Source organism: Microcaecilia unicolor, chromosome 9 (assembly GCF_901765095.1).
Source record: "Microcaecilia unicolor chromosome 9, aMicUni1.1, whole genome shotgun sequence".
NCBI lineage: Eukaryota > Metazoa > Chordata > Amphibia > Gymnophiona > Siphonopidae > Microcaecilia > Microcaecilia unicolor.
In genome coordinates, this window is record NC_044039.1 from 49065313 (window position 1) to 49077595 (window position 12283).

General features: G+C 47.5%; 1 protein-coding gene across 2 annotated transcripts in view; it reads left to right on the plus strand.

Moving 5' to 3' along the window:
- Positions 1 to 12283, plus strand: part of ITFG2 (integrin alpha FG-GAP repeat containing 2) — a 272555-nt gene that overhangs the window by 18382 nt on the left and 241890 nt on the right. For both annotated transcript variants that reach the window (XM_030214748.1, XM_030214747.1), the window contains exon 2: positions 10193 to 10288. In XM_030214748.1, the coding sequence (XP_030070608.1) occupies positions 10193 to 10288 (96 nt within the window). The remainder of the gene's footprint in view (positions 1 to 10192; positions 10289 to 12283) is intronic.

Sequence of the window (12283 nt, forward strand, 5' to 3'; positions counted from 1 at the left end):
TCTCCTTGTGTGTGTGGGGTGGGGGGGGGGAGCTCTGGCAGCTCAGAGCAGAAGCTCAGTTGAGGTGCTGCTGGCCCTTCGGGCCCTTGTTCCCATCCCTCCCGCTGAGCGTGGTCTGGTCAGTTCTACTATTTTGGGGTTCCCCGGAAGATGGGAGCAGTGCAACCCAATCAGGATCTCTAGGGGTCCTCCGGTGTCCGTTTTCAGATGGTGACCCTGAGATCTGTGCTCCCGTCCATTCAGAGAGCTGTCTCTGCTCTTGAGACCAGGGAGGCATAATTACCTTCCCCTCTGTGGGCTGTTTCTGCAGTTCTTCTCCACTTCCGGTCTCGACCATTTGGTCTCCTCACAGGCCCGGGGACCTTTTCCTAGGTTGTGCATGTAGCAGTCTTTCTGCGAGGACGTAGGTTTCTTTTCCTCCTGCACTTGGACAGCTGGCTAATCAGAGCTGCCTCCTTCCCAAGCCTGTATAGAGGCTCCTTCTACAATGGTTCACCTCCTGTTTTTTGTTTTCTGGTTTGGATGTTCAATTTCAGTGGGGGCGGCTGGCGCGAGCACACCAACTTGGAGCATCTAGGTGTTCTTTTTGATTCCCTGTGAGCATGTGTGTTTCTCACAGAGGGACGGCGCTTTAACTTAGCACACTGGATTCTTCGCTTCTGCTTCATTCCCAGCTTCCAGCCTGGGATTTTTGTGCAGCTCCTTGGTTCTGTGACAGCGGCCCTGGAAGTGGTACCCTACCCTCTGATGCGGCCAATTTATAGGGCCCTGTTCAGCTCCTGGTCTCCGATTTCAGAGGGTTACAGCCTCTGGCTTCTTTGCCCCTGGCGGTCGGACAGACCTGAGGTGGTTGCGGCTTCACCAGTCGTTGACCCTAGGGAGGCCCTCCCCGCTCCTGCCTTGGGAAGTGGGGTCTACGGTTGACAGTTTCTTGGGCTGGGGGGCCCTTTGCGGAGGTCCCCTGGCATGGCTCTTGGTTTCCAGTAGAGGCGCATTGGCCCTCTATCCTCTGGAACTGTGAGTGGTGTGCTAAGCTCTGGAGGCTTCCCACTGTTGAGAATGCTTTGGTTTGGGCCTTTTTGGACATTGCTATGGCACTGGCTTCTTCTAGCTGGGGGGGGGGGGGGGCAGACTCCTAGCAGTCTGCTGGCTCTGGAGCCCAGCTGGTTAATGGCCGGGGCAGAGAGACACCTGTTGTGCTTTTCGAGGGTCCCTCTTGTGGGGACCGACCTTCTTAGCAGGCACGCTCGGACTTCCAGTGATTGGGAGCTGTTGGTCGAGCTGTTACAGTTGCTGATGTGTCGATGGGGCTTAGTTCTCTTAGCCTATTCCTATGTCACGGTTCCTCTGTTCTTCAGCCGTCGCAGGGATGAGGACTGTCTGGGTCTGGACACCCTGCTGCATTTGTGTCTGAGGGAGGGACTCCGGTAGGCCTTCCCCCGTGCTGAAGTTAGGCCTGGAGTGGGGGAGAGTGGCAGACCTTCGGGATACAGTGCTCCTGTTCTCCAGCCTGGACATGGCTCCAGTGCTATGCAGATCTCGTGAAGCTCCTAGTTGGGGAGCTACTGCGATTCCCTCAGGTTCGAGGTTTTTCTGTTAGGGCCTGGTGGTCATGGAAGATTCTTCTCCCTTTGGTCTTACGGCCTGGCCCTTGAGAGGGCTCAGCTGAGGAAGAAGGATTATTGGATTCAGTCCTGGCTTTCCTGCTGCAGGCTAGGAAGCACTCTTCTTCCTTGGCGCCTGCCAGTACTTTGCTTCCTCCCTGGGCCATTTCCTGGTGTTTTTGCGGGAGGGGAGTATCAAGGACTAGTGCTGGGTTCCTTGTGCGTTCCAGTGGCAGCTCTGGCTTGCTTTCAGGGTCGTTGGCAGACCTCTTATTTAGCGGCTCTTCCGGTTGTGATTCGTTTTCAGAGAGGTGTGGGTCGTTTACGCTGCCCTTTGTGTGCCTTTTCTGAATGGGATTTTATGCTGGTCCTTCGGGTGCTGCAGCACTCTCCATTTGTGCTCCGTCGCTAGGTGATCCTGTTAGTTCTCACATAGAACTCGGTGTTATTGGGGCGCTTCCGTTGGCTTGTTGCTTCTTGCAACTTTGGGCTCCTTCTTAGGCCCTTTCTCAGTCTTTGTTTTGGTGGCGGGAGTCTCATTTCGGGCAGTACCATCCTTCTTGCCCGAGTGCTTGTTGGTTTCTTTTTATGTAGTCATCTATATGCCTCTTGCAAGCTTCTGGACTTTCACAGGGCTCTCCTGTGGTTTTTTTTTTTGAGGTTCCCGGTGTCTTCCGCCTTTTGTGCAGTTTGGTAAACAGCAGTTGGATCTCAGTCTCATGGCATCCAAGGCTTCCTTTGCCCGGTGGGCGAAGGTGGCTGTGGTCTCGGCCTGTATTCTGGGAGGCTCTTCTCCTTGAGTTGGAAGGCACACTCTCCTGGGCATGTGACTACATCTCGGGCAAAGGCTTCTCTGCTTTCCTTCAGTAGCATGATGGTATAGCGGGAGCCACACAGGCAGCAGCTGCATTTGGAGTGTCAGTTCTGCTTGTGGCAGGTTCGGCTTCCCACCCACATAGGGATAGCTTTTTTAATATCCCACTCATCCTGGAATAGTGGGAATGAACGTAATGGAAGGAGAAATTAGGACTTACCTGATAATTTTATTTCCATTAGTTCTTCACACTATTCCAGGAGCCCTCTCGTGGTTCAACGCCCTGATTGGTGGCTCTATGCACGGTCTTTATATCCTGTTTTCCAGGGACCTTGTCTTCGGATGGTTCTTGGGGCTGGATGTGTTGGTTGCTGACCAGGCTCCTGATTGGGCATTCTTTCTTCCTTGCTTGAGGACTGATACTGAGGAGCTGATCTGCTAGCAGGGAGCTATGTAGTGGTGTTCAGTTCTGTATTTTCTATCTCCACCTGCTGGTCTATGGACATAACTACCCACTCATCTTGGAATAGTGTGAAGAACTAATGGAAAGAAAATTATCAGGTAAGTCCTAATTTCTCCTTACTCTTTCAAAAAGAAACAAAGACTAGGGGACACTCAATGAAGTTGCATGGAAATACTTACAGATAGGAGGAAATAATTTTTCTCTCAACAAATAGTTAAGTTGTGGATCTCTGACGGAGGATGTAGTAACAGCTGTTAGTGTGTCTGAGTTTGGACAAGTTCCTGGAGGAAAAGTCCATAGTCTGCTATTGAGCCGGACATGGGGAAACCACTACTTGCCTGGGATTGGTAGCATGGACTGTTGCTACTATTTTGGTTTCTGCCAGGTACTTGTGATCTGGATTAGCCACTGTTGGAAACAGGATACTGGACTAGATGGACCATTGGTCTGACCCTGTATTGCTATTTTTAGGTTCTCCCAAACTTCTGCCCTGGGCCCTAGCCATGTCTAACACCAGCTCTGGCAGGATACACATTTTAAATCTGACATATTCTAATCACATAATGGAAAATATTTTTTCTACCTTTTGTTGTTTGATCATTTTATTTTTCAGAACATGTTGGTCCCATGCTCTGGTTTCTGTTTCTGTCTTCTCTTAACTCGCTCGCCAGGGTCTCCTGCCCATTTGACATTTTCCTTTTTTGTTTTTTCGTGCTCACCATCCATCTTCTGTCTCTGTGTACCTGCCTTTCCTCTTGTGCAGCATCTCCCTTCTCTGTGTCCCCTATATTTCCTACTACTACTATTTAGCATTTCTATAGAGCTACAAGGCATACGCAGCGCTGCACAAACATAGAAGAAAGACAGTCCCTGCTCAAAGAGCTTACAATCTAATAGACAAAAAAATAAATAAAGTAACCAAATCAAATCAATTAATGTGAACGGGAAGGAAGAGAGGAGGGTAGGTGGAGAGGAGGGTAGGTGGAGGCGAGTGGTTACGAGTCAAAAGCAATGTTAAAGAGGTGGGCTTTCAGTCTAGATTTAAAGGTGGCCAAGGATGGGGCAAGACGTAGGGGCTCAGGAAGTTTATTCCAGGCGTAGGGTGCAGCGAGACAGAAGGCGCGAAGTCTGGAGTTGGCAGTAGTGGAGAAGGGAACAGATAAGAAGGATTTATCCATGGAGCGCACGGGAAGGGGTGTAGGGAAGGACGAGTGTGGAGAGATACTGGGGAGCAGCAGAGTGAATACATTTATAGGTTAGTAGAAGAAGTTGGAACAGGATGCGAAAACGGATAGGGAGCCAGTGAAGGGCCTTGAGGAGAGGGGTAGTATGAGTAAAGCGACCCTGGCGGAAGATGAGACGGGCAGCAGAGTTTTGAACCGACTGGAGAGGGGAGAGGTGACTAAGTGGGAGGCCAGCAAGAAGCAGATTGCAGTAGTCTAAACGAGAGGTGACAAGGGTGTGGATGAGGGTTTTGGTAGAGTGCTCGGAAAGAAAGGGGCGGATTTTACGAATGTTGTAAAGAAAGAAACGACAGGTCTTGGCGGTCTGCTGGATATGAGCAGAGAAGGAGAGAGAAGAGTCAAAGATGACCCCAAGGTTTCGAGCTGAGGAGACAGGGAGAATGAGAGAGCCATCAACAGAAATAGAAAACGGGGGGAGCGGGGAGGTGGGTTTGGGGGGGAAAATGAGAAGCTCGGTTTTGGTCATATTTAATTTCAGGTGGCGTTGAGACATCCAGGCAGCAATGTCAGACAAGCACGCTGAAACTTTGGTTTGGATGCAAGGTGAGATATCAGGGGTAGAAAGGTAGATTTGGGAGTCATCAGCATAGAGATGGTAGGAAAAACCATGGGATGAGATTAATGAACCAAGGGAAGAAGTGTAGATAGAAAAGAGGAGGGGACCAAGAACAGAACCCTGAGGTACGCCGACAGGCAGAGGGATAGAAGTAGAAGAGGATCCACCAGAGTGAACACTAAAGGTGCGGAGGGAGAGGTAGGAAGAGAACCAGGAAAGGACAGAGCCCTGGAATCCAAGTGAGGACAGGGTATCGAGAAGTATGCTGTGATCGACCGTGTCAAAAGCAGCGGAAAGATCAAGAAGGAGGATGGAATATTGACCTCTGGATTTAGCCAGTAATAGGTCATTGGAGACTTTTAGTAAGCGCAGTTTCGGTTGAGTGGAGAGGGCGAAAACCAGATTGGAATGGGTCAAGAATAGCATGTGAGGAGAGAAAATCAAGGCAGCGGCGGTGAACAGCACGCTCAAGTAATTTGGAGAGAAAAGGAAGGAGGGAGATGGGTCGGTAATTAGAGGGACAAGTAGGGTCAAGTGAAGGCTTCTTAAGGAGAGGTGTGACCACAGTATGTTTAAAGGCAGCAGGGACAGTCGCAGTGGAAAGTGAGAGGTTGAGAATGTGACAGATAAAAGGAATAAGAGTAGGAGAGATGGCATTAAGAAGGTGGGTGGGAATGGGATCAGAGGAACAGGTGGTACATTTTGAGGAAGAAAGGAGAAGTGTAGTTTCCTCAATAGTAACTTCAGGAAAGGAGGAAAGGGAATGTCCAGCATCTCCCTTATGTCTCTATCCTTGATCCCGGTGTCTAGTATATCCCTCTGTGTCCATATACCATCCACATGCAGCACATCCATCATCTCTCCTCTTTGTGTATACCTCCCTGTGTCTAGCTTCTCCCCTTTTCCTCCCCCACACCAATGTGTTTCTCCTTCCTTCTTCCTGCTTTTACTTTTGTCCCATGAAAAAAGATTAAAGCATCACTGAAATGGTCAATTCAGATGGGCCCCTAAGGAGGAGGGAAATGAGGGGTCATAATAAGGATCCATAGCTTGATTGGGATTTATTAACCACCTTTATGAACAGATTTAATTGTTCTGTTTACCTGTCTTATCTAGATTGTAAGCTCTTTGAGCAGGGACTGTCTCTTTTTGTGTATGGTGTACAGCGCTGCGTATGCCTTGTAGCGCTATAGAAATGATGATTAGTAGTAGTCCTTCCTTCTGCTGTGTTCAGTATTTCACTCCCTCTTCCTTCATCCCTTTTGTTCGGTATCTTTCCATTGCCTTCTCTACCCCCCCCCCCCCATGAGACTCCAGTACCTCTCTCTTCCCTTCTGCTCCAGTCCTCCCCCTCCAGCACTTCTGTCACTTCTCTTCAGCTCCAGCTCTCCCCCATGGCTCCAGCACCTCTGTTTCTTCCTTCCGCCGTCCCTTTCAGCTTCAGCTCCCTACCTCCCTCCAGTGCTGTCCCTCCTCTCTTGCAATGTTCTCTCTACCTTATGCAGCTGTACGGAGGATCCCCACAGGCCTGCAGTGGGACCTTCCCTCTGCCGGGTCCCACCTTCTGATGTTTTTCTTTCACAAAGCAAGAAGTTAGATCAGAAGGTGGGAGCTGGCAGAGGGAAGGTCCCAGAACAGGCCTGTGGGGATCCTCCTTGCAGTTGTATAAGGTAGAGAGACGCAGGGGGGAGGGAAGAAAGAATGCATAGGCTGGACCCACCGTAATTGCGTTGTTTTTTTTTTTTTTTTTTTACCTCTGGAGCGAAGCTTTTTACTGCTTCCGTGGGGTGGTAAATTGCTCCTGAGGCAATTATTTTTTCTTACCACAGATTTCCATGGGTCCCCATCCCTGTGTCACTTTCTATTTCCAAGGTTTGTGGCATGCAGGTGGTAAAGCAACTCATACCCTTTCTGGATGTGAAACTGCTGTTTTATTTCAGTCTGTGAGTTCTAGATGTGAGTGGAGTAGGAATATGATGCTTGCCAGGAAGGGTGGGAATACAAAATTTGAAATGTGCGATGTCTGCTTAGGAGGTATGAGGGATGGGTGAGTGTGGCCTTGCAGGGTAGAGTGTGAGGGAGGCGGAATTAGTAGGGGACAAGGCAGCTCAGGTCAGGCGGAAATAGAGAGCAGATAAGTATAGAATTAGGGGCGTGAAGTAGGTAAGGGGTGGGGGTTATTAAGCATCCTACCTTAAAACAAAAGTCAAACTGCATTGGGAGATGGAAGTGAGGGGAAAACAGAGGAAGATGAGAGGAGGAAAAAGACATTAAGGTGGGGAGAGACTGAGAAAGAAGTGGGGATGGTCTGAGACAGCCTGCATTGTTAAAAAGTGAGGTGAAGGAAGCTATTAAAGCTAAAAGAAAATCCTTCAGAAAATGGAAGACAGATCTGACTGAAAATAATAAGAAACAGCATAAGGAATGGCAAGTCAAATGCAAAGTGCTGATAAGGACAGCAAAGAGGGACTTTGAAAAAAAAAAAGAGTGCATTGGGGGCAAATTTGAAAAAAAGATTGTGTTGGAGGCAAATACACATAGTAAAAACTTGTTTAGGTATATTGAAAGCAAGAAGCCAGCAAAAGAATCAGTTGGACCACATGACCGAGGGGTAAAAGGGGCGATCAAGGAAGATAAAGACGTAGCGGAGAGATTGAATGAATTCTTTGCTTCAGTCTTCACCGAGGAAAATTTGGGTGGGATACCGGTGTCGGAAATGCTATTTCAAGCGGACGAGTTGGAGAAACTTACAGACTTCACGGTAAACCTGGAGGGTGTAATGGGGCAGTTCAGCAAACTGAAGAGTAGCAAATCTCCTGGTCCGGATGGTATTCATCCTAGACTACTGATAGAACTGAAAAAGCTTGCGGAGCTACTGTTAGTGATATGCAATTTATCCTTAAAATCGAGTGTGGTACCAAAGATTGGAGGGTGGCCAATGTAACACCGATTTTTAAAAAAGGTTCCAGGGCAGATCCGGGAAATTATAGACCGGTGAGTCTGACGTCCATGCCGGGGAAAATGGTAGAGTCTATTATCAAAAACAAAATTACAGAGCACATCCAAGGACATGGATAACTGAGACCAAGTCAGCACGGCTTTTGAGTGGGGAAATCTTGCCTGACCAATTTGCTTCAATTCTTTGAAGGAGTAAACAAACATGTGGACAAAGGGGAGCCGGTTGACATTGTGTATCTGGATTTTCAAAAGGCGTTTGATAAGGTACCTCATGAAAGGCTACAGAGGAAATTGGAGGGTCATGGGATAGGAGGAAATGTCCTATTGTGGATTAAAAACTGGTTGAAGGATAGGAAACAGAGAGTGGGGTTAAATGGGCAGTATTCACAATGGAGAAGGGTAGTTAGTGGGGTTCCTCAGGGGTCTGTGCTTGGACTGCTGCTTTTTAATATATTTATAAATGATTTAGAGATGGGAGTAACTAGCGAGGTAATTAAATTTGCTGATGACACAAAGTTATTCAAAGTCGTTAACTAGTGACAGGATTGTGAAAAATTACAGAAGGACCTTACGAGACTGGGAGACTGGGCAGCTAAATGGCAGATGACATTTAATGTGAGCAAGTGCAAGGTGATGCATGTGTGAAAAAAGAACCCGAATTATAGCTACGTCATGCAAGGTTCCACGTTAGGAGTTACGGACCAAGAAAGGGATCTGGGTGTTGTCGTCGATACTACACTGAAACCTTCTGCTCAGTGTGATGCTGCGGCTAGGAAAGCGAATAGAATGTTGAGTATTATTAGGAAAGGTATGGAAAACAGGTGTGAGGATGTTATAATGCCGTTATATCGCTCCATGGTGCGACCGCACCTTGAGTATTGTGTTCAATTCTGGTCGCCGCATCTCAAGAAAGATATATTAGAATTGGAAAAGGTGCAGCGAAGGGCGACTAAAATGATACCGGGGATGGGACGACTTCCCTATGAAGAAAGACTGAGGCTAGGGCTTTTCAGCTTGGAGAAGAGACGGCTGAGGGGAGACGTGATAGAGGTATATAAAATAATGAGTGGAGTGGAACAGGTGGATGTGAAGCGTCTGTTCACGCTTTCCAAAAATACTAGGACTAGGGGGCATGCAATGAAACTACAGTGTAGTAAATTTAAAACAAATCAGAGAAAAGTTTTCTCACCCAACACGTAATTAAACTCTGGAATTCGTTGCCGGAGAACTTGGTGAAGGCGTTTAGCTTGGCAGAGTTTAAAAAGGGGTTAGACAGTTTCCTAAAGGACAAGTCCATAAACCACTACTAAATGGACTTGGGAAAAATCCACAATTCCAGGAATAACATGTATAGAATGTTTGTACATTTGGGAAGCTTGCCAGGTGCCCTTGGCCTGGATTGGCCGCTGTCGTGGACAGGATGCTGGGCTCGATGGACCCTTGGTCTTTTCCCAGTGTGGTATTACTTATGTAGAATTGGCAACTTTGGCCTCCCTACTGGCTGGATCCTACCATTGTCTCTGGGCTGGAAGGGGGGGAGGATTGGAGAGCCACAGAGGGCTAAACAAAAATGTCCAGACACTTTAGCTATCATTCTGACTTTGAGCCCAGTAATTTAGAAATTTGTAGAATCCTAAAAGAAAATCCAGACTGTTGGCGTTCCAAGGCTTCTGAGTTCTCAGCACATCTCATATGGCCCCACTCCCCTAAACCTTTGGGCCCAAGGCACATGCCAAGTTTGCCTATGCCTTAATCTGAGGGTTTTATATCATCCACAGTTCCCTTCCCGGAGTGGTCTGTTCCTGCCATTACTTCACTGCTCAGGAGAGTGCTCCCCTTTTTCTAGAAGCTGTGGGGTATGTACAAGTCAAAGCCACTAGAGGTATTTGCAGTCCTCAGTGGAGCAGAACTTAGCTGTATGTTCACAAGCATTCCTCAATTTACACAAGAACACCAAATCTGTCTTTACCCTATAGTAGTAGTTCTTAACTCAGTTCTCATGGTACACCTAGCCAGTTGAGTTTTCAGGATGTCCAGAATGAATATGCATAATATAGATTTGAATATACTCCTTGATATGCAAATCTGTCCTGCATATTTTGTTGTGGAGATCCTGAAAGCTAGACTGGCTGGATGTGCCCCAAGACTGGGTTGAGAATCATTGTTCTATAGTATGGTATGTAGAATCAACTGAATGCATAGGTTGAAGTTAGGCATTTACCATGTGAGAGCATTGTGTGACAAATTAAAAACATTAGTTGCCTTTTAGCATTGTAACTAGGACTTGCTGTTTTTCAGGGATTTTTTTTGGTCTCCAACAGTAACCAAATATATATCCTATCAGACTTGCAACCCAAGTGAAGAAATTGCAGCATCTGAATAAATTGTAGTTTCTTTTAGCATTTTGAAGATCATAGGTGGTGCTTATCTAGCTGCCCTTAGGGGTGGGGGGTTTACTTAACGAACTAAAGTTTTGTATGATTGTTGAGTGCAGAGTATTTCACTTGATTGTGATGGTACAACTTAGTTGTTCTGCTTTGCTTTTTTTCCTAGCTTAACGAGTTGGTGGTGGGAGACACCAGTGGAAAACTGTATGTGTATAAGAGTGATGAATGCAAACCCTGGCTCACACGATCCTGTACTGGTATGGTAAGCAGAGACCTGTCATAGCTTTGGTTTTATAAATGTTTGGTGTCAGTGTCAACACAGCCTGATCATTCACAGGGATCCCGAAGCATATGATCCATCATAACATATAAAGCTAAGTACCATCTTTTGTTGATTTTTCAGCAATTATAGGAAGGGAGGGAGGTTATTGCAGTGATGGTGGGTCCCAGTGATATGTCATAAGCTGCTTTATGGCTGTAGTACATACACTGCAATCTGAGCTCTACAATAATATATTATTATACATCAATTTGCACTTATAATGAATCTTATATGATGTTGATGTGAAGTCAGGTTTCTAACATATATTTTTGATGTGATAACGTTAGAAGAAACCACATTTAGTGAACCCCAGATCATTTTATATTACAGTATAGTAAACAGCCTACTGCAACCCCCACAACAAAACCAGCCTGCCCAGTCTAAACTGAACTGCAATGATTTTGCTGCATACTTTGCCAACAAAATTAAAAGTCTGCACCAGGATTTACAGGCAGTCCCACCCAGTGCCCAACCAGTCAACCAGGGGTGCACAAACTCGCCCCCTCCTAACAGAGACAGATGGAACACTTTTAACCTAATGACAGAGGAGAGCCTTGACAAAATCCTAAGAGACCTTCGACCAACTTCCTGCTCCCTCGATCCCTGCCCATCAAAGATAGTGCAGCAGGCAAGTATGGGCCTTATAGAAGACGCCACAATGGGCAACTACCAACAGCATTAAAAAGGGCAGTGGTTTGCCCTCTGCTGAAGAAAAACAACCTTGACCAGGACAAACTTGAAAGTTACAGACCAGTATCCAACATCCCATTTCTAGGGAAACTCATAGAACAAACGGTCTGTGTTCAACTTAATGAATGGCTAGAAAAGAGTAACTGGCTAGATCCATGTCAATCTGGATTTGGACCTGGTTATGGAACAGAAACGGTCCTCTTATTCCTGCTAGATGATCGTCACAGAAACCGAGACAAGGAATTTGCCTCGTTGTTAGTACTGCTAGATTTCTCAGCAGCTTTTGACACTGTGGATCATGATATCTTGCTAGCATGACTGACAGAAACAGGTATCAATGGAACAGTACTTGCCTGGTTCAGATCCTATCTATCAGACAGGCAACAATCCAAAATGATTGGCAGCAACTCATCACCACCATGGACACTGACCTGCGGGGTACCACAAGGATCGATACTGTCACTTATTCTGTTCCATATCTACCTCAAGTCACTAGCTGAGCTGATTCGGTCAGTGGACACTCAGTTCTACATCTATGCGGATGATGTGCAGCTACTCATACCCATTGAACCTGACTTACCTACTGTTACGCTCGTGAGCCCTTGTGCCCAGATGGAGCACAGCAATGAGGTATTGAGCCTGCGCTCTGTCGGGCAGCTGAGCAAACCCCGAGGCTTCACCTGAAAGGACCACCGTTCCCTGAGGGTTGAGCCCCCAGGTGCAGGTGGCCCGCAGGACTTCCGGATATGGTGGGGTCAGTTGGCCACAGACAGTAGGCAAGGGGAGACTGGGCTCAGACAGCAGCTAGAGTTAGGTCAAGTAACCAGCAGAGGATAATCAGGATCAAGTAGAAGTCAGGGCCAGTAGCAAGCAGAGGGTATCAGGCAGCAAGCAGAGATCAGGTCAAGTAGCAAACCAAGTCTCCATCACCCACAAGCGAGTCTACCGTAGTAGAAGCAGAAGCAAGGTTTGTATAGAGATGCTGGCCCTTAAATAACCCCCACCATCGGGGGTTGTCAGCTGGCCCAGGAAGCTTGGATAGGCTGGCCGATAGGAGGAGGTGGAGCCGAGACCCGAATGGCCAATCCAGATGCTGGGGGCGTGGTCAGAGTTCCCGGGCCCCGCGCCTGGAAGAGAGAGAGTCACCAGAGACGCCGATGTTGCCCAAAATGGCCGATAACCAGATGGTAGCGAGGGCAAGCGCGGAGCGCCGGCCCCCGCCATGCCGACCAGCGAGGCCGGCCA